The 22,863-nt window shown below is 40.8% G+C and overlaps 1 protein-coding gene across 5 annotated transcripts in view; it reads left to right on the top strand.

Annotated features, from left to right (window-relative positions):
- Positions 1-22,863, top strand: part of USP3 (ubiquitin specific peptidase 3) — a 58,027-nt gene that overhangs the window by 25,933 nt on the left and 9,231 nt on the right. For 4 of the 5 annotated variants that reach the window (XM_038418921.2, XM_038418919.2, XM_038418920.2 and 1 more), the window contains exons 4-8: positions 9,398-9,481; positions 11,529-11,610; positions 15,485-15,567; positions 17,306-17,419; positions 18,228-18,341. In XM_038418921.2, the coding sequence (XP_038274849.1) occupies positions 9,398-9,481; positions 11,529-11,610; positions 15,485-15,567; positions 17,306-17,419; positions 18,228-18,341 (477 nt within the window). Of the gene's footprint in view, positions 1-2,235; positions 2,314-9,397; positions 9,482-11,528; positions 11,611-15,484; positions 15,568-17,305; positions 17,420-18,227; positions 18,342-22,863 lie in introns of all 5 variants that reach the window. The other variant, XM_043493273.1, reaches the window with a different exon arrangement.

Raw genomic sequence — 22,863 nt, 5'->3', positions numbered from 1 at the left:
TTGCTGTGTGAAGATTAAGTCTAAATTTCCTGACTTGTCAGTCTTAATGTTGCAAGGAAGTTCTTGGCATTACATATTCTGTACTCTGCTCATCATCAAAGTAAGCATGTGGATAGGAATTTGATCTGGATAATATTTGAAATGTTGGCTATCTCTTCTGTTAATTGTGCAACAGGTTTGAAAACATATATCAGATGCTATTTTGCAGGACTGTTTTATTGCCTATATACAGGTTTCAGAGTAGCAGCCGTGTTAGTCTGTATTCGCAAAAAGAAAAGAAGTACTTGTGGCACCTTAGAGACTAACAAATTTATTTGAGCATAAGCTTTCGTGAGGTACAGCTCACTTCATCGGATGCATTTGGTGGAAAATACAGAGGGGAGATTTATATACACACACAGAGAACATGAAAAAATGGATTCCTTCAACTACAATACTCACCTGCTGAAGTGAAGAAACAGTGTGTATGATAAAACCCATTGTTTCGTGTTCTCTGTGTGTGTATATAAATCTCCCCTCTGTATTTTCCACCAAATGCATCCGATGAAGTGAGCTGTAGCTCACGAAAGCTTATGCTCAAATAAATTTGTTAGTCTCTAAGGTGCCACAAGTACTTCTTTTCTTTTTATAATTCACTAGGAAATGAACAAAAAGAAAAGGAGGACTTGTGGCACCTTAGAGACTAACAAATTTATTTGAGCATAAGCTTTTGTGAGCTACAGCTCACTTCATCGGATGCATTTTGTGCAGTTATGCAAAGCTGGACACGTTACAGAAGCAGAATTTTTCTGCTTTCACCAAAAGGCCTCAGTGCTTTCACTCTAGCATTTGGAAAAGGATAGCAGCATCTGGTCAAATGCAGTTGTCTTCTAGGGACATTATCAAAACTGATTCCATAGGCCATTCAGCATGGTCAGCATTTTATTTTGTAAATCTCTTACATGTGGGAGAGAACCTGCATCCAGTACAGTCATTCACAGTACATCAGTTCTAGTTCTATACAGTCTTTACTTCAAAATACTTGCGATCAATTCCAATTAATATTTTGTGGTGGTGGTGCTCATGGAAGAGCGAATAATTGGACTAGACTAAGGCTGACACTATTCAGATTTCTCTATGCTCCTGTAACTTCAGTCTGTAGAACAATGGCTGTTGCTCAACTAAAGCTTACCAGTTTATGTAAATTGTTTGGTGGATTCCAGTTGTGATTAACTACTGCACTAACGCTTTTTAAAATGTTACTCAGTGGCTTTATAAACTTAGACAGCATAATGCAAATCACATTTACGTGACACTGTGCCTTTCAAGTGAGCATGCGTTTAGGATTAATGTTAGTGTGTCATGCAAATAGTGTGGCTTGCCACTAGCATTCAGAAGTTAGAATAACAAAATAAAATCCTGAGATTTTACTTCTAACTACTAGTACTTCTGACTCTTAAATCTCCCTCTTGCAGTTCATGCATTGAGCTTTGAAGCTGAAAGGTTGTGTGTAGGGAAGGCTGCCTGGCTGTATGAAAGAGGACTTTGCTATTTCCTTTCCCTGTGTGTAGTAGCAAAGAGAGCTTGCATTTCACTACTGTGCCACAAGTCCCCATTTAGCCTGCAGGAAGGCTCTCTGCTGGCCAGAGGGCACATCTCTTCAGCTCTTAGGTAGTGCCATAGACCTACACACAATGGGGACAGGGAGATTGTAATCATACAAATAATTAATCGTACAAAAATTGGATCAGCAGTTCAGGAACATTTCTGTCCCTCAGACTGACCTGCATACCTAGGATTTCATCCTACACACTATTTTAATCTTTGTATAAAATATACTTTTTGACATATCAGAAAACTAACTCCTCACTGGTCAATAATATGAAATGTGTGTAGTAAAGTTTTATAAACATAAGCTGAAATTAGGTCTGAAATGCGTTTCCCAGACAAGTCTGGGTAAACCAGTTTTTCAAAGACAAAGGAGAAGCTGATGCCTCTAGCCAGGTGTCTGGAAAGTTGATGGGCAAACACCTATCAAGTGGCCATTCTTTGGCAAGGGAGCGGGGCAGGAACAAACAGATCTGTATCTTAGCAAACTGCTTGAAATCTCTTTCCCTTGCAATTTTGTCTTTGTCCTCACAACATGAATAAACTTTATCTAGGGGTAATCCTCAGGAAAAGGGGGACTATAAAAGCAAGGGGCAAAAATACACCAAGGTGGTCCTCCCTATCCATCTTTCTCTCTTTCACCTAAAGACAAAAGAAAGAGCCTTTGAACTTTGGGAGCAGATCCTGGCCTGAGACTTTGTTCAGCAATGTTACTGGAAACATGGGGTAAGGGATTTCACCTTGAACCAAGTCTAGTTTTAGTACTAAAGAAGCATATTTTTCTTGGAACCATTTCTGACTTTAATGGCTTATACTTGTACTCACTAAAAACCTTTGCAGTTAGATAAACTTTTCTTCTTTAATCAAAACTAACCCAGTGTTGTGTTTTAAACTGAATTGTGTGGATAACTCCATTTAAAGTTGCCAACTATTGGATGTTAATCCCCTTAGAGGGGCAATGGACCTAAAATAGTTTGAGCTGTTCAGGAGAGGGCGGGGGGGGGGGGGAATTTGGACTGGGAGTGTGTTGGGGTCACTCTGCAAGTGGTAACCAAAGCTGGTGGAAACCACAGTGTGACTGGAGGGTGGCTGGCAGGCTGCAGCTATACACAGACACTTTAAGAGGGTGACCAGCATGATGTTTGTGAGGGGCCCAGGTTGGAAGCTACAGCAGCAAAATATTGTGAGATTCCCCAGGTTGGAGGGTCAGGGTGACACAGCCCCTTGCTGGTCTGGACTGTGCCCTGGAATGTCATATACTAGTATTGACATGCATAGCTAAGGTATTTTAATTTGTATTTGTAGTTTGCACGTAACCTCGATATAAATCAAAACTAGATCAAATAGCTTCCTGCAATTAGTCTCAGACTCTTGGCTGTTTACACACTGATAGGACTGTGATAGCTGCAAAAATAGCAGTGCCATAACTGAGGCCATCTTTGCGGCCTGAGAGATTAGACATTTCATAAATATTCCACATTTTGCAGAACACAGAAAAATACTTAGAAGGAACATTACATGTAAATATTTGGGTGTAAAGGATTTTGTTTTTCAGCAGATTCTGTTTTCCCCCCCCCCAAAACATCAGTTTCCACACGTTTGAAAAATAAAATGGGGTATAAATCTCTTCTTATTTCTAGAACGTGTTCTGGCTGCAGTTTAGGACACTAGAAAGCCATGACTTCCTGCTGTAATGTTCACTCTTTTTCTGGTAAGAGTAGTTTGTCAAAGGGGAATTTCCCAAGCTAGTAGATGTGCCTTCCTTCTCTCACCGTCTGTATAGAGAGGGGGCTGTGTGTAAGAAATACATTCTTGAATACATTCACAAAGATACTTGAAAATCAAATCTTCCTTTCCTTCATGTTTAGGGTTCTGTATTTTGACTCTCTGCTAACTCTCTTGAAGCAGTAGATAGAGTGCAGCTTCCTATATTGGGGATGAGAGCATGAGTTTCAGGAGATATGTAGACTCCTGAATTTCAGTTCTTAACTTGTAAATGGCTTTTCAGTTTACTCTAACCAGCCACTATGTGCTTACAAGGAGTAGAGGTTTTGCTTCTCGGGCTAGCACAAAATGCTTTCCCCTGCTGTGCTCTTCTCTTTTCCTGTGCACTAGCAGTAAAATGATATTTATAAGAAGCCTGCTTCCTGAAGTATAAGATTTCCTGAAGGAGGATTCTTGTAAATCTCTTTGCTCTGTTCTAACATGCATACAGATGACTAGCAGAGCAGGGGAAAGAGTATTATTCATATATTTGCATAATATGCTTCTGGTGTGTGTTATCCCAGATTCAACTGGTAGGTCAAATTTCTGACTTCTCAGTCTTGTTGTTCTCTCTTAAAGCAGGTTTCAGAGTGGTAGCCCTTGTTAGTCTGTATCAGCAAAAAGGAGGAGGAGTACTTGTGGCACCTTAGAGACGAACAAATTTATTTGAGCATAAGCTTTCTTTGTTCATCTCTAAGGTGCCACAAGTACTCCTCCTTCTTTTTTCTCTTAAAGCAGTGGTTCTCAAACTTTTGTACTGGTGACCCCTTTCACACAGCAAGCCTCTGAGTACGACCCCCCCCCCCTTATAAATTAAAAACACTTGTTTTTTTATATTTAACACTATATTATAAATGCTGGAGGTGAAGTGGGGTTTAGAGTGGAAGCTGACAGCTCATGACTCCCCACATAATAGCCTCGTGACCCCCTGAGGAGTCCCAACCCCCCAGTTTGAGAACCCCTGTCTTAAAGGGATATGGTTGTGTTGATTAAGGCTCAAAACGTAAGGTTTGTAAAAATGAAGCTTTTTGCATTTGAAGATTGAATGAATAAAAATTACACATTACTTTGAGATGGCTGCTATCTAAACATTTGATCATGCTAGTGCATGAAAACCAGTAGTGAAACTTGATGTATAAACTGTCATAGTCCACTATGAGTGGAATTTAAAAAGCAGGTGGCATTAGTGATGAAAAATAAGTTAAGGTTTTTTGTTTTTGTTTTTATTCTTCAATTTAGGAATTTAAGGTATTAATATGGTTAAGGAAATTTGATTATTTTAATTGTTCTTAACCTTACCGTATGTCTCTCTAAACTTCACTAGAGATTTATAAAGCAGCTTGAGGATCTGTGACCTAGTGGTATTGTCCAGCATTAAATTTAACAATTCCCTGGAGCAGTACATTTATGGCTTAAGGCCATTTTTAGCACTTATAGGGGGTAGGAGGGATGAGGCCGGGGATTTAGAGCTGAGATGCAAAAAATAGAAAGTATATAAGAGGGGAAAATACCATGCTATACCATATAAGGAAGTATTCTTTATAGCCCCCTCCCTGAACTACACACTTTATCCCATACAACCTTTTGTTAAAAGCATACTGTAGATCTGCAATATGCCAAGTGGCACACAGTTCAGTCCGTGGTAATCCTAATGATCACAAATTAAAAGAACGTGTCAATATTCACCTGGCATTTAGGTAGAAATCTCATTATTTTAAAACTCCTTAAACTAAAAACTAGATTGGATTTTAAACAAGATTTCTATTTTGATGTTTCCATTGTGCTATTGTTCCAATGCTGCTGTTGCTCCTCCTTTTTTTTTTTTTTTTTTTTCAAATACTGGTTTGACTCTAAACTTAATCAGTTTAACTTTTGTTTCTAGTCAGTTTTATTTTCCACTCTTTCTGTAGTACAGTAGTGCTTGAGTTTACAATGGCTTAAATTAAACTGTCCATTTAATGCTGAAGTATCATGAAAACTTTTATATTGAAAACAGGCTTTGTAAGTCTCTTTATTGGGGTTTGGACTTAACAAGGACCTGAGAACTAAAGGAATAGTTAATTGTCTATTTAGCAGCTGGCAGCCTGTTATATCCATATATTAGTGGCTTTGAAGATAAAATGTTCTGTTGCTGTTTCATTTAGGTTGGCTTTCATTACCTGTTTACAGATGGAGGCTGTTACACATGGATTCAGATTGAATCCAGATTAGCCTTGATCCAGATGGAGGCTGGATTCGATCTGAATCCCTAATGTGCCCATTCAGGCAGGAGCATGGGCATGTTGGTGCTAGGGACAACACAAGCCACCCCAGCATCGATCTGTTCCATCCTTTCCAGTGATTCAGAGTTGGGCTGTGTGTAGCTTGCCCTAAAGTAGTGGGCTTTGTTGGAAAGAAACACAAACAGCAGTACCCTGTTAGCGTGATCAGGGAACTGACCAATGTAAGCAAAGTACTTTTACTTAAAAAAAGCATAAATGGATGAAAGGTAAAGCAAACTTAACTGGTCCCTTCTTTTTTCCTAATAGGATGTCACCGGTAATATAGATGGAGAAAACCTGTTTCTTTATTGGTTTCCTTTTATTGACAGTGACCATTCTGTGGCTGTATATTTCATACTTGGAAGTGATAATTGGGTCACTTAGTTTAGTGAACAACTAAAACTTAGTTGTTTTAAGAAATTTGAGTGAATTTCTTCTCTTGCATACAGCATTTGCAGAAATCCTATGCAAGCTGATCTAGTGGATATCATTTTCTGCAAAAAGGTGCTCTGGTCCCTTCATTTTTCAACTCCAAATGTTTTTAAATTACAACAGGGCAAGTTATTTATATTTGAATTAAGGTTAGTAATATTGCTGACTTTGTGAACTATCTCAAAGATTTCTGCAATGAAAAAATTGTGAATTGTTGAAGTATCTCATGTAGCACTGATTGAGACAAGCAGGAGAGTAACCTGAGCCTGTTATGTATTCACACTTTTAAAAAAACAAACAAACAAAAAAAAACTAAGCAAGTCTTATATTAGAGGGAAAAGGAGAGAAATGGCTACAGTTCAGAAAGTAAATATTTTCAAGGAAATAAACTTAAAATATAGAAGTGCTCTTCCTTTAGCTCTGTATATGAGATAAAATGAAGTGAGCTGTAACTCACGAAAGCTTATGCTCAAATAAATTTTAGTCTCTAAGGTGCCACAAGTACTCCTTTTCTTTTTGCGAATATAGACTAACACGGCTTCTACTCTGAAACCTGTCATTTTTATTCAGTAAGTAAGGGCTAATGTACAGGGGTGGCAGTGCATACCAGAGGGTTGTAAACAGTAGAGTGCTCTAAATGCTCTGTATAGACCCTGCTAACACACTCTAAAAGCTAGCATGAGTCCATGTAGTCTCATCTGATTCAGTATTGTGCTAATGTGCATTAGGAACCTTCTAGCATGTGTCAATAGGGTCTACATAGGGCAGTTAGAATGCACTTTGCCCCTTTCTCCTCCAGCCCCTGTATAGTACTGGTTCTCCTATGGGAAGCATTAGTGTGCAGTGCTTGCATTCTGGTGGCTCAAAGTAGCATTGCATCTGCACTGACTCTGCCTCCAATGCTGAGAGATGTTGGGAGCCTCCACATGACTGGGGCTTTTTCAGGACTGAAGTCTGGGTTTCTCTCAGATCCCTGGCTGCTGCATCTTTTTGAAGTGACACCCCCTGCATCATCTCTGACCCAACAAACAGCAAAGGGGATGCAGCTGAGCGGCTCCGCATCAAACCCGTGGAGGGGAAGTTTTGTCTCCTTTGTTCTGTGTGCATATGTGGGAGGGGAATATGAGAGGCTTAGCTGAGAGCAGTCGGGGATATGCTCTTGAAGCAATCTTCTCTGTGGGACATAAATCTTTTTTCCCATCCTCCTCCCCCTCCCCAAATGCATGCACACACTGTGGATTTACTTGTACCTCAAGACAAAAGACAGAGTGGAGCATGGTTTTTTTTTGCAAGCATTCCCTGAAGGCCTAGCCTCCTGTTAGAAAGAGGCTGCTAGCTGTGCGTGTACGTTTAAAGCATTTATTGCAAAATTCTTGATGTGACCGTCGCTATATGTTTATACGGTGTCTAAACAGTGCGCTGTAATCTGGGTGAGGCTTCAGCAATAAGAAATGTTAGACGACGTTTCTCCTCCCTTCTTCATGTGTGCAGGATTCCTCTCTGGTTCTGGTTCATCCTTTCTAGACCTCTTCTAAGGCAGCTCCATTTCCTACCATTGTCAACTTCACTATTGTAGACCTAGTAACTATGATCATGAATATTGCATGCTGTAGAATTGTTCTCACTAGTTACAGCTTATGTATTTTCTTAGAGTAGACTCTTGCAATGAAGAGTTCTTTGGTGGGGGACCTTTGGAAAGCTTGAGCTGCCTGAAGAGTGGATCTTGCAGTTGTTTTGATGCACTGTATTGGGAAGCTGGTAGTCTTAACTGCATGTCAAATTACAGGATTAAAAAGAAAAGGAATACTTGTGGCACTTTAGAGACTAATAAATTGATTTGAGCATAAGCTTTCGTGAGCTACTGCTCACCTCATCAGATGCATTTGCATCCGATGAAGTGAGCTGTAGCTCACGAAAGCTTATGCTCAAATAAATTTTAGTCTCTAAGGTGCCACAAGTACTCCTTTTCTTTTTGCGAATACAGATAACAGGGCTGCTACTCTGAAACCTGTCATTTATACAGGATTAAAGTATAGCTAGCTGTTCGTGAGAGTGGAATATAGCTTCTCCAGAAGTGTAGATTTTGATAGTGGACTCAGTTCATGCTGCTTTTCTGATTGAGCAATCTGCCCTCATTAAGAGCTTCATCTCGGGAAGAATATGTAGACTGCTGTGAAATGTGCATTGAAGTTGTTATATGTTTTAAGGATTCTCTGTTATCACTTGTTCATTGGCTGTGTTACAAATGTCTTGGGGCCTGATTCTCTACTTTCACGCAACTTGTGTAATCTCACTTCTGCAGAGGAGGTGAAAATGCTGCCAGTTTGATTTGATAGAATTTTATGCTGACTTTAAATGGTGTGTGGAGGCAGTTGGGGAATCAGGCTCTTTCTTTATACAACACAGTTAATAGTTTCTGTTAATAACAGCCTCCCTGCTGCTGCTGCTTCTCCTGACAGCTTCCAAATGCTTATTTGATTTATACACATTTCCATGCTGCTTGCCCCCATTGTACATCACATACATAAAACCTTCTTGGACAAATAATTTGTAGCGGAAATACATCTTACAAAAACCTATTGGATGAGCTTGTGTTTAAGGCACTGGACTGGGATTTGGAAATTTAACCAAGACCTCCCAGCTCTTCCACAGACTTTATGTACAATTTAGGTCAAATCACATAATCTGTCTGTGCCTTGGTTCCCCACCCTTTTGTGTCTCTTCTGTTTGGAGTGTAAGCTGTTCAGGGCAGGAGCATTCTCTCTCCTTTGTTCTCTCTTCTTTAAGTGCGTACAGCACCCAGCACAATGGGGCTCATGGCATGACAATGCACAATCAGTTTAATTATTTGAATTGAGAAAACATACAATCGCAGCTTTCATTTGCCTGTCCTGCGTACGCTAAAGTTTCTGTCCCAGTGGTATGGCTTTTCTTTGAACCAGAGCTGCTAATGCCAGTATCAGTTCCACAGAGTATGTTTGCATTTTGGAGCCTTGGAGTTCTGAAGTAGGACTAATGACACTTGATGCTTTTAGTTTTACTTTTTGGTGGGAAGATAATAGTTGGAGTCATGAATTTAATTTTACAAGCTGTTGTTTGGCTGCAGTAGAGAAAAGAGGGTACGAGAGTAAGAAGCTGCCTGCACCTCTTGTAAATAGAAAAACAGTTTTTGAGAAGTGGGTTAAATTCAACGTTTTGCCTCCTTTGTTTGAGATCCCTCCATCTCTTACACTAAATACCTATTGCCTCCAGTACTTGCTCCCATAATCATGTGAACTCATCTGCTATATCCAGGCTTTGAAGTGCTATGCGTCACTGACACCCTTTACGCTTGCTGTTTGTTTTTCTTGCAGTTATCGCTGTGATGATTTTGTAGTCAATGATACCAAGCTGGGCCTGGTACAGAAAGTCAGGGAACACCTACAGAACTTGGAAAAGTAAGTAACCTGCTTACCACTCCCCACCCCGCTCTGGGTGGACTTGGATATTGTTTCATTTGAATGGATTTTCTTTTCGTACATTGTCCTTGTACAAGCCTTTTCATTACCTAAAAGAGATACCAGGATTAAGGGGTTGGGATGACTTCTACATTGAAACTCATGGAAACGCGATTAACTGTGTCTACGTGCTGACTGAGGCATTCAGACTTGTCCTTGTCAAGAATGTCTTGGGAAATGTCTTGCCAAGAAGCAGGCATGGGTTCCCAAAAGTAAGATTTGGTTTCTGGAGCAGAGAACTTAAAGTGGAAATGGAAGCGGGAAATAGCCCGTTAAATGTTAACCAGGTGGCCTGGTTTCTGAACATCTGAAGATGAGGAAAGTTCATGAACTTATAATAATTGTATACTTAGTTATAGAAGAGCAGTGCTTTATTGTGACTTACCTAGTTCTCTTCTACTGAGAATTATTATCATCTTTATTATGCAGATGCTGCAGCCAGTTCAGGAGAGCAAAATATTAGGGCTTTCATAGTTTGCTTGGAAACTTTGCAAAATACCTTGTAGAAGTCTAGGCACACACAGGTCCTTCCAAATATTGTTTGGCTGCCCCAGAGTTCAGACACCAATACCACTAATAAGTGGCTGTGATGTGGGAAAATCTTCTGATACTGGTACGCTAAATGTGTCACTTTAGCATCAGAATCTCCCGTTTGGCATTGTCCTAATCTGAGGCCCTCTCCACTTCCAGTTGCTGTCTCATGTGAATGGGGCTAGGAAATCCTAACACACTGTTTTTCATTCGGTTTTTTGCTGGGTTAATTAAAGTGTACAACACGTGGATGAGGGATGTATTTAATATTTAGGGAAGCCTAGGAGAAAATCTGCAACTTAGTTTTTCAGAGGTGAAGGTTGCCACTGTCAAGGCCATTGGATGGTTAGTACTCATGTCCCAAGGTAAAAGCCCATTACAGTGACTTCATGGTCAAAAGGATTTAAACTATAGACTTGAAATGGCAAAGGAAATATTGAAGAACGTTGCTATAGCATCCTACATGTCTTTTAGGTTTTTTATATTTTATATTTTGCCTCTTGGCTGGTGCCAGAGCACTCTTGGAGGAACACGGTTATCCTATGATGCACATTTCTATCAAGGAACTTGTTGTTGTTTGGGAGTCTCCCTCACCCTGGCCTGACAAACACTGATCTATTTTGCATACAGCAGTGGAGGACCTAGACACGTTGGATCACACTGCAATGGTACACTGCATAATTTCTCATGAACCAGTAGCACCTCAACAGTTTATCTTGTCCTTTTTATAGGTTTCCAGCTGTTTTGAATAACTGTAAAATAGTTCACTTCTTACTTGGGCACTTTGTCTTCTAAAAGCTTATCTTAAACTAAACATACTTCTATAGCCTTTAAGTGACTGTCATTGATTAGCAACATATGAAGCCCTTAGTCCATTACACCCAATAATTTTCTAGGAATGGACTTTTTTGATATAATGTTGTTAGTGTTTGTCTGAGAGAAACTGCAAAGCTTGTCGTTCAAGTTGTTTTCTGCCTTAAATTGGTTGACTTTGCACTTTAAAATAAAAGTCTTTCTAAAGCTCTGGAGAGACACTTCTGAAGACAAGACGTGCCACTGGAGAAATTCTATATGAAGTGTCCCTTTGATTAAAAAAATATGAAGTTTATTTCAGATCAGCAGTTGCATGCTAATTAGGACGTGCTTCAGGGTACTCGCTGTAGCATAACATAATTACATTAATTCAGATACTAGACACTATTAAAATAAGAGTTTGTTTTGAGTCAGTGCTCTGGAAAAGATACAGTCTATTTTAAGACAAATATTAAGTGTTTATTGTACCTCTATAAAAGCATACATTGAAACCCCGGGGAAGGCCTATCTGCTGTTGAATGTTAAAGATCTGTTGCAGATGTAACTGTTAGACATTAAGATGAATGCGCACTCACTTTGTCCATTTTATATTGTTTTTTTATAGTAAATAACATGTTTTAACTAATTTATTCCTTTACTATAGTTCAGCTTTTACAGCAGACAGACATAGGAAAAGAAAACTATTGGAAAATTCATCTCTAAACAGCAAGTTATTAAAAGTAAATGTAAGTACAACACTATCCGTGCTTGAAGGGGCTTCGTCAACTTACCGAGTCTCAAAATGGGCCTAATGTTGACCTAGTTTTAAAGTGGTTATAATCTGGTTTCAAATTCTAAATGTCATGTATTTGTTGTATCTCTCTGCCTTCCTGTAATGGACAGGTGACTCAATTCTTTTTCAAAAATTGCTGGTGTCATTTTGTAATCACACTAACTTAGTGCTTGAGCTTTCCTGTTGCTGTTTCCTAGTTAGTGGATGCTGCTAAGCTAGTGCCAATTGGGCTGAAAAGCAGAGGTAGGTAGGAGGCAGCCTCTTGTCTGGCAGATGAGTATTGCTGTCAAATGGTCAATTGCAGAAAAAAGGGCACATGCCATTCCTCCCTAATAGTTAAGGAGGTAATTGGAAATTAAGAAAAGGGGGTAAACAGTGAGGTGGGAAAGTCTGTAGATGATACAAAGTTACTCAAGATAGGGAAGTCCAAAGCTGACTGTGAAGAGTTCCAAAGGGATCTCACTAAACCAAGTGACTTGTCAACAAAATGGCAGATTAAATTCAGTGTTGATAATAAATGCAAAGTAATGCTCATGGGGAGAGGGAAGTCGCAGCTATATATACAAAATTATTGGTTCTAAATTAGCTGTAGCCATGTAAGAGATCCTGGAGTCATCATGGATAGTTCTATAAAAACAGCTGTTAAATGTGCAGCAGCAATCAAAAAACCTTAAAGTATGTTAGGAACCGATAGGAAAGGGACAAACAGATATAATAAGACAGAAAATATCATAATGCTATTATGTAAATTCATAGTACGTTCACAACTTGAATACTGCATGCAATTCTGGTTGTCCCATCTCAAAAAAGAGATTAGAACTGGAACAGATACAGAGAAGGGCAACAAAAATGATTAGGGGCATTGTACAGCTTCCATACAAGGAGAAATTAAAGAAGACCTAGGACTGGTGAGTTTAGAAAAGAGTTGACTTGGGCGGCAGGTATGACAGATGGCTATAAAAATCATGTGTGTGAAAAAGCAAATAAGGAAGTGTTATTTACCTCTTCTCATAACACAAGAACTAGAGATCACCCAATTAAATTAATAGACAGCAGGTTTAAAACATAAGGAAGTACTTCTTCACACACTACTCAGTCAATCCGCAGAACTAATTTCCAGGGGAGGACATGAAGGCCAAAAGTAAAACTGGGTTCAAAAAAGTATTAGATAAGCTCACAAGAGGATAGGTCGAGGAATGGCTACTAGCCAAGATGATCTGGGGTGCAACCCCATGCTCTGAGTGTTCCTAAACCTCTGACTGCTGGAAGCTGAAACTGGATAATGGGATGAATCACTCAATAAATTGCCATGTTCTGTTCGTTCCCTTTGAAGCAGCTGTCACTGGCCACTGTCAGAAGACAAAATACTGGGCCAGATGGACTTTTGGTCTGACTTAGTATGGCCATTTTCAGGTTCATAATAGACGTTTGAGTAAAATTTTCAAAAGGGTTTAAGTCCCATTTTTCAGATCTGACTTGAAAATATTACCTTTTGTCTCTTATCATCTTGCCTGCTGCTCCCATTTTACAGGTACCTGTCTCCGGATGTTGGATAGAGGGCATACCGCTTTCACCTTCAGTTTCTCAGAGCACTGGGGAGGGTGTCCCTTCTGCCCTCTCTCAGCTTGGTGGGGCTGCATGTATAAAAAAATTAAAAGGGCAAGAATGCAGTGGAGGAATGGAACCTGACCTGTGGGAGCTGCAGTAGTAGCTCTCAGCTGCTGGTGCTACATTGTTGACGCATAAACTTGCCTCTCCACACAGATAACTTACTTGGAGAGGCGGGAATTCTCCGGAGGGTGCGTGAAGGTAGGGATGGATGTGGCTGGGAGGACAGCTCTACAGCTGCTCTCCTGTGTCTACGCTGCAATTAAAAACCTTTGATTGGCCAGTGCCAGCTGACTCGGGCTCAGGGGCTATTGAATTGCAGTGTAGACATTCAGGCTTGGGCTGGAGCCCAGACTCCAGGACCCTGCAAGGTGGGAGGATCCCAGAGCTCAGGCTGCAGTCCAAGCCCAAACATGTGCACCGTAAGTAAATCGACCCTTAGCTTGAGCCAGATGGCACAGGCCAACCACAGGTGTCTAATTGCTGTGTGTGGACATACTCCTATTTGGCTCCCTCTGCACGCCCAGAGTTCCAAGCTGCCAGCAGTGAGTTGCTGTCTTGGAATGTCTGTGATTTTAGTTACTTTCAAAACTGTCAGGCCTACTTAGTGTCCCTCTTCAATTGATAAGAAAATTTCTCAGGATGACTGAGGAAGCGTTTGCAATACAGGCTTTTTTTTGGCTACAGAATCACATGCATTCTCAGTGTCTGGAAAACCAGAAGTAAAACTACAGCTGATGTATAGCAATTGAGAAGACTGAATTAGAAAATACTAACTGAATGGAGTTTATATCCATTTTAGAGTCTGACCTATCTTTGTTTTCTCTGTTTTATTAATACATGAATGTTGCCCAAGGCAACTGATGGTCTTTTCTGTGCTGGCACATTGGATCAGTGTCTAGAAAAAGCAGGGCACAGGGTGTTTACAATAATGCCATGCTGTCTAACCAGAGATGGGGTGAGAAGGGTACTAAAAGGCATTTTGTGTGTGTGTGTGTGTGTGTGTGTGTGTGTGTGTGTGTGTTGGGAGGGGGGTGTTGTATGTTTGAAACAACACCTTCTTTAAAAATAGGCTCTTGCAATTACTTAACTGCTAAAATGCTGCATCTGATTAATGCTGAGTTTTCTATCTAAATACTATAAAATATTCTTATGCTGTTTGCTCTTTAGGCTTTACTTGAGACTTAAGTTTTGTATATTGTTTGTGGTAGTGTTAATTTCTCTAATGATATCAAGACACAAGCAAGGGGACAGTATCTGAATTACAGAAGCTTTCTTCCATTGTCCCTACTTGAAAGCGCACTACTTTTGTTGTCAGGACCAGAGTTGATTTTGAACTCCTGTTGTTAAAAGATTGGTTAACATACCATTCTGGAGACAGTAAGGTTAAAAGTTCATCATGTTGTTCTTACGTAATGTATAAATTTTGACTAGCAACTAAAACACAAGTGCAAAGGATTTAGAAATAAAAATGGCTACAAAACCAAATTAGCCTGTGTTGCATTTCTCTAAATTGTCAACAGTTGGTAGGCCAACAATGTCATATGCCTCCTCTCTCCAGCCCTCCTTCCCCAACTCCTTCAGCTTGTAGAGTCTGTTTAATTTCAGTAGTTTTCCCCAAAATGTCATTTGTTTTTCTTCAAAACAAAAAAAGCAGCAACCCAGTGCAGGTGTCTCATAAGGAGTCCTAAAAGAGCAAACCCATACCACATGATGGTGGGGGAGTCAAGGAGTAATTGGCAAGGAATTGGATCTCATTTTCAGGGTGAGATGATTTTCAATAGTGCCTTAGGGAGATGGGCATGCAGCTCCCATTGAAAAGCTTTGGGAATTGGTACCTAACTCAGATGCTCTTGAAAATCTACCCAACAGCCTAGAGTGGATTGTTATAAAGAGTAAGTAAAACATTCTCTCAAAACAATGAAGATCCCCAAATGTCCTCTGAGGGTTTATTTAGATGGTAAAAAAAAAAAAAAGGGGGGGGGGATTTTTCAGTCAAATTAAGGACCCCTTTAATACCTGTGTAGATAGTTAATACCTTTGAGTATTTGAGTGAATAACTAGATCCTTTGAACTAGTCATGTTGTAGGCTTGGCTCCCAGCTGGCTCAAACAGTCTGTTAGTTCTATTTGAATGTGCACTGCTACACAGGTGGCTGTTGTGTGCTTCGGGGGTAGCTGTCTGTCTCTTTTGACATATCTGTTTCTTCTGGTTCCCAGGGGAGCACCACTGCTCTTTGTGCTACAGGCCTTCGGAATCTGGGGAACACGTGTTTCATGAATGCGATCCTTCAGTCTCTCAGGTATCAATCATGTTTTATATGCAATCATCAAATCAAATTACCATCCTGGGCTTGAGGTTGATTTGGTGGTATCTATTCTGCAGTGCTAGGGAAGAGAGGCCAGCTATTTCTCTTCCTCACTCTTGCCCTACAGACCTGTTGGAATGGTGGATGCTGACCCGGCACCGTACTCTGTCCTCCAGGAGGAGGGAGGATCTCTCCAAAGTGATCCCTGTGATTGTTTCAGGAGTAGCAATGATGTTCAGGGGAAACCCCAGCTTGAAGGGTAGTGGGTCTGACGTGTGACACCCCTTGTGGGTGAGGGATCAGTTAGGGCATTTGCAAGGGAAGGGATTGTCTGTGCTCTGAAGGAATGCAGTGTCTCCAGAGAGAGAGAGGCAGACAATTATCGCTGGGAAACGGTAACATAATTTGGGTGGCTGGTTACTGGGCCTGGTTTCTCGCTAACAGATCTGTAGGTGCTCTAGTGGCATGGTACCACTGGAATTCTGACCAGAGAGGCAAACTCGATTCTTGACCCTTGTTGTCCAGCCTTTGGAGACTGGGCTTTTGTGGAGTTGTGCTTGGTCTCCATTATGTCATCCTCTTGCTCCCCTTCCCCTTTAATGTACCAGTGACTCTACTTAATATGCAAGTTAGAAAATGTCATGCAGCCTGGCTGAGAGCTGCACTAAAATTTTTGTGACCTCAGTGAGCCTTCCTTCACCCCATAAGTGCACGCTTTTCTGTGTAACAGCAGCAGCTCCTTCCCTCCTCATCCCAAAGTTAACACGTGTAATTGAATTATCATTGTGTTGCTCACAAAAAGTAACTTCAAATGTAACTTTGTACAGTATTTTGTGCATATTCACAGTAAAAATGCATCAGATGGTGTATCCTCAGGGCCAAATTGTCACTGGGTAGAGACACAGTTGGGTACCTATGTCTGAGCATGCAATTACATGTGCACTGGCAGGAGATTGCCAGCCTCTTTTTTGAAAACCAGGGCCAAATTCTCAGCTAGTGTAAATTTGGCATAGCTCTGTGGATTACATTGGAAATACTCAGATTTAAACCAGCTGAGGATCAGGCCCTGGTCTTTTTAGTCTTGTCAGACTTGCTGTTTCACCCTTCTAATGAACTAGGTACAGTACTTGCCATCCATCTACCTTCCCTATCCCTTTGTAGTTCCAGCTAGATAGTGTATTACTGTGTGCAATTCCTGCTCTTAACTGTTGAGTATTATGAATGTACTGTGTAATTAAAATTTTTGTGTTTCACTGAGATATGGTGGCATAACAGTGTTGGGGAAATGATTTTTATCTGTAGTCTGTAAATCAATTTCTAATGCTTTAAATTCCTTCTAGATGGTATGAACTATATTAAAGTCTACTGATGCATTAATATTAATGCCACTTATAGAAATGGATTTGTTTACAGTGAGCATGATGTAAGAACTCAACACTGAGTAATTGTGGAACCTTGGTATCGCCTAATCAAAAGAGGAACAAAAGATATAACTGTCGCAGATAACTGGGCTAGTGAATGCTGTTTAGTGTACATGTGCTGAGTAGATAATTATATTGTAACACTAAATGCAACTTGACAGTTCTCTTGATAGGAAACTTGACCTATTCAGTGTTATAAGAACTAGTTTAAGAAGTCAAGTGAGCATCTCCAAAGAATACTATGCAAAGCACACATATCCTTTCTATTATCTATTCTATATGATTCTCACTCTCATTTCTTTTTCCTACAGTAACATTCAGCAGTTTTGCTGTTATTTCAAAGAGTTGCCAGCTGTGGAGTTGCGGAATGGGAAAACAGCTGGCAGGCGAACTTACCATACCAGGAGCCAAGGGGATAACAACGTGTAAGTTAATAAATTTCTTGCTAATACTGAAATTCAAGAAGCAGCACTAGAAACTGAAAGAGGTAGTGCCAGGTGCTATTTGGGTGAATTGTACCAGTGGAGATGTTTACATAATTTCCACTGTTTTCTTGTAGCTGTCACAGGAGAGGAGAAGACTAGCATTCATCAAACAGAATTATTAACTTAACTGGACTAAGCGTCACCTAGTGCTACTTAATTTTGCTCGAAAATTAGCACAGAAGCTTGGATTTAAAAAAAAATTGGCTGGAGGATCTTAAACAAGAATAATACTCACTGTATTGAGTTGTGGAGAGGAGGAAAAATGTCTGCTAGGTACCGGGGAGGGGAGGGGGTAGTTTTGGGCTTGGTTTATTAAACATCTTAGCACTAAATTATAGTATAGGTAACAACCTTGAGAGAATTTCAAGGTGAACAAATGGACTGAATCTTCACCAACATGCAGATAATTGTGCGCACAAGATTTACAGGTACAATTTTAGAGGTGCTCAGATACTACAGTGATGAAAATTTAGATAGAAAATCTGTCCCACTTCCGTCCTTAACATCTGTGATTTCACAATGTTGCTAGTCTGTCTTCTCTACCCTTTCAGTTTTGTGGATTAGTTTTAGATTGTAAGATTTTTAGGGACTTGGAATATGTCTTTGTGTAAGAAGCTGAAATGATTTACCAAGTGAACCATTTTCATCAAAAGAAATTCTTTGATATTTGTACCACTGAAGTCCTGAAGATCAAAATGTAGATCAGAGTATGAATCCACACTCATTCCTTTTTACTTTCTCTCCCCAGTTCATTGGTTGAAGAGTTTAGAAAGACACTTTGTGCTTTATGGCAAGGGAGCCAAACTGCATTTAGCCCAGAGTCTTTATTTTACGTCGTTTGGAAAATCATGCCAAATTTTAGGTAAGTTCTATAAGAGAAAGAGCAGTGTTCTTGAATATAACCTTATGCCACCTGTGCCCTAATCTGGCTCCTGGAAAATACTCCATGCAGCCTCCCCCTATGGCCACAAATGTAGCTTTCAAATGTGACTTCACTTTAATCTAGAGACTTTCATTCATCGAGATAATTGCTTGTTGCCAATATGCACACTGCATATAGTAATCAGAGAAGACAGATCCCTTGTATACAGGGACTAGAGTACATAATTTTGATGAGTTTGCTTGCTTCTAGGGGCAGGAGAGCCAAGATAAGATCCTACAGTTCGTCACCAAGAATAAGGGATTTACAGAACCCAAACTTTTGGCTATGATGGGAATGATATTTAAAAAAAAAAAAAAAAGAAAAGAGTTGCCATAGCCCTAAGTAAAGCATACTGGGCAAAACTTCCTTGATTCTCAAAACAGTCTAGCCACTGCCAATGTAACTCTAAGTAAGGGCTATAAGAGTCTATGGGTGTTACACACACTGTCAAAAAAAAGTTACCCAAGTAAATCAACAAAGTATCATTCCTCTCCAAGGTCTCCCTGTCCTGGCCCCTGAACCTCTTTCAAAGGAGCACTGAAACCTGTTAGGATTTGGGAAGGTAAGTTGCTCCATGTTCTCAGGTAGTAAAGATGTTCTGTTATCTGTTACATTTCCAGCAGTGCTGAAAAGATGCTGTGAACACACATGCTTAGCTAATTATCCAGATAATAAAACTTTAGTATTCTTCACACTGCCTAATATGTGTTTTACTGGTTTATGAGAATCAAGGAAGTTTAATACCAGTGGCTTCAAGCAATGGCCAAAATGTTCTAGGCATAAGAACATTATCTCTAATATCCTTGATGAGTTACCCTGTTATCAGTAATAAACCTACCCTACGGATCTTGTGTGACTGAGCAGGGAAATCTGTTCTCTAGCAAATTTTCAGCACTGTGGGTTCTATCATGGCTTTTAACATAAAGTGCTGCCCTCGTCTGGGAACGTGGCACTCTCTGGGGAGAGGGAGAATTTATGACCCACAGGTAACATCAGTTGTCTAGGAACACTTCATTAGTGAAAGGTACTAGTTGTGCACTCTGCCTTCCTTCGACCATATCTGCCCCTCTATTGAGTGAAGTAAAATAATGCGGTAAGCCACATGGAAAGGAAAGTCAGCCACTAGCTATGTTTTTTTTCCCCTGAATTTGGAGGAGGGAGGGGCAGTGGCCTTGGCTGGAGGAGGAAAATAGATGTTCTGTGTTGAATTGCATCATGCTGTGTAAGTAACTGGTGTTCCATTTAGAGTCCCCAGTCTCCCTGTGCAATGTTAGCAAGCTCAGAGGGGCTACATGCAGGGTGGGCTTCGGATAAATGGACAGGATTGGTGCTGGTGGCATGATGGCAATAACCCAGCTACGCTGCTTGTGTTTGCACAAAGTGAAGTGATGGAGAGGCCTTGGAGCTGAGATTTGGTTGGTTGGTTTTCCCATGAATCTCAGCCTTTAAGAGGTTTTAGCTAACTGTGGCATCTTCTGCCCACCCTCGCCACCCAAGGCCAGGTCTCCCTAATTGAAAAGTATAGCATAGTGGAAGCAACTGGAAATCGCTGGTATTGCAGTATAGATCTCTCCAAATCCGTGTGGGAATAGGGAATATAGCTCATGGCTAGGAATTGTATATTATACATTCAGTACAGTTGTGGTGGAATGATGGCAAACTGTAGTGTGCCTCTGCAGGCTGTATCTTTTTGCTATGAAAGCTTGGTCTCTGAGCTATCTAGTATGGCAGGTCTGCTGCACGCTGAGAGAGAGCTCCATAGCCTCTTGGTGGGTTGAAGTATGTTTAGTATTCTTCGTGAATTCCGAGAGTTCCCCCCCCCAGTGACTGTTCCTTTTGTATCATGTTTTGCTGTCCATGGGGAAGAGAATGCGGATGGGCTGGATTGAATTGTTTAGGTGCACTGGGATCTGCTGTTCAGGTGCTGCTGGGATCTGAGGTCTGTGTGAGAAGCTGTATTCCTCACCACAGGAACTTTGGTCATTTTATTTTAGATTGTTTAATATTACAAATATATTTGTACTTGGGTGAATGGAATACAAACCTTACAAAGCGCTATATTATAAATGTAAATACAATAAAGCATTTATAAATCAAATTACATCGCATTTCAGATCAAATATATGTCCCATTTCATTTAAAATATCCGTCCTTTGGCTTAAGTAATGTTGTCTGTAACACATTCTTGCTGATAATGCTATTTCCATAAATTTTCTTTCTTCTGTTGTAACTCTAAGCTATATAAAATGTGGATTATCCATTAAACTAAGCAATTCCTTCTAACTTCTAATGACTGCATTTAAACCGCAGTCTTTCTTACATTGATCACACAGCTCGGAAAGAACTCTGCCTCATTCATTTGTTCTGGAGTGATAGTACAGTTTGTATAAACATTAAACATCTTACGTTTAGTGTATCTACAAAGTTAACGTGCAGATATCTCATCCTATACTCCATAATCTTTTTAATTCTGAATTCCGTCTCTAGTGACCTGATGAAGATAAATACCAATCAGGAAAACTGCCCATTAGAAATTTTAGATTTTGGAGTATTAATAATTTTACTTCCAAAATATTTACTTGATGTTGTTGGTTTTTAATCAATCTAACTCTCTATTGGGTAACAATTTGTTAATCAAATTACAAGTACAAAAAGTTTGTTGGTGCCACTTTTTTTAGAGACGGTATGGTAATTGTCTCTCCTGGGTACTGAGGCCACAGGTCTCCAAAGTATCAGAGCACCTGTGTTACCATGGCTCCTCCGGAACCCCAGAGGACTGTCTGTAGTCGGTATCAATGGTTGGGAAGGTGCAGAACACTTCCTAGATGGGAGTTTTGTTGCATCTGGTACCAAAGGGTTTCTCTATGCTGCTCTTTTAGAGATGGTACGATAATTGTCCCCTCTCCTTAGGGGATGATCAAGGCGGTGGAAGCCTGTCTCTGTCTCGCAGAAGCAGAGCTGACAGCAGGGCTTCTCTACGCTGCTCTTTTAGAGATGGTTCGGTAACTGCCCTCTCGGTGCAGTAGATGCCCAGAGTAGAACTCGGAGCAGCACAGAGCTTACAGAAGCCCCTTGTCAGTGCAGAGAGCGGAGCTCAGAGCAGGAAGCCCCTTCTCAGGTTTCAGCTTCCAGAGATTTCCCCCTCTTCCCCCCCCCCCCCCCACTAGGAGCAGCAGCTGAGCTCACAGCAGGAGGTTCCTCTGCTGGTATTGTCCTCCCGAGGTGGCCGCTCTGGGGAGTCCCATTGGCTGGCCAGCTACTCGGGGGATTGGTGCCGAGATGGCCGCACTGGGGAACACCCCTCTGGCTGGCCAGTTGCTCGGAAGAGCCTTTCCAGAGAGCCTTTCCAGGTGGCGGCTGCTTCTTTCTCTCTCCTCCTCTTCACTACTTGACCCCTTTTGAAGTGAAGGCTCCGGGGATGATCCGGGGTCAACACCCAAGGGAGTCCCCTGCAGACTGAAGCGTTTTCTCTCTAGAAGGAATTTTTACTTCAGCTCCCAGCTCCTGTAGGAGGCTGCAATTTTAGGTGTGGCAGGTAAAGCACGGCTGTGAGAGAGCCAGGCAAGCCCCTGGGCAGGGGGTGTCATCCTCTAGCAGGGAGGAATATGCAGAAGAACATTGTCTTTATTTTTATTTTTGTAAACAACTGAAAAAGAAAATAATTGAGTCTACTAGATGCCTTGGGAGGGGCGGGGGAATGCCCCCAGATAGGGAAGGAAAGTGAAGTTCTTTTCCTTTTTCTCTTTTTAAACCAAAGGAATAAAACGAAACAAAACACTAGCCTGAGTACTTTTAGGGACAACAAAGGTAACAAACACTACTTATGCTAATGACACAAATAAGGAAGAGACTACTGCTCGCAAAGGCGGTAGAGAAGGAAGTGAGGGGGGGTTGGTCTAGTGCCTCCAGGCAGACAAAGATGGGGAGAGAGCACATGGGTTGGCTCAAGGGGACACTGCTACCAAAAATCTCTGATTAGGTGTCGGTGTGCCCCTGCACCTCTAAAGTGGAACACCCATAGGGACACTACTCGAAGAACCACCAAAGGTTCTTCAAGTCTAAAATGCGTTCTATACTGTTGAGAGTTTGCATAGACACTGCCCTTTCTGTTCATGACTTCAGAAACCACCACCCATCCCACTCAGCCACATAATATCCTGGTGGTAACTGCATCAGTTGCTTACATGGAATAGGAGAATAATATGTAATGGATTTTTAGCTTTTAGTGAAATTTAAAGGACAGAACTGCAGAGACTGCAGCTCTCTGCAGACCATGGTTTGGGAACTTCTGTACTAATCCTATGAAGAGTTGTATAGCTATCTATTACTCTGATGTGCCCCCCACTTCGTTTGGGGATGGGTGCTTTGAGTCTTACGATGTATTCATGCAGATTCCTCCTGACTTTCCTTGAATTATTACATCCTTGAGTTTACTGGTAATTTACTGGTGATACTGTTACCC

Source organism: Dermochelys coriacea, chromosome 10, assembly GCF_009764565.3.
Source record: "Dermochelys coriacea isolate rDerCor1 chromosome 10, rDerCor1.pri.v4, whole genome shotgun sequence".
NCBI classification, from domain to species: Eukaryota; Metazoa; Chordata; order Testudines; family Dermochelyidae; genus Dermochelys; species Dermochelys coriacea.
Note: the sequence above shows the minus strand (reverse complement) of the source record. Positions and strands in the feature narration are given on the sequence as shown.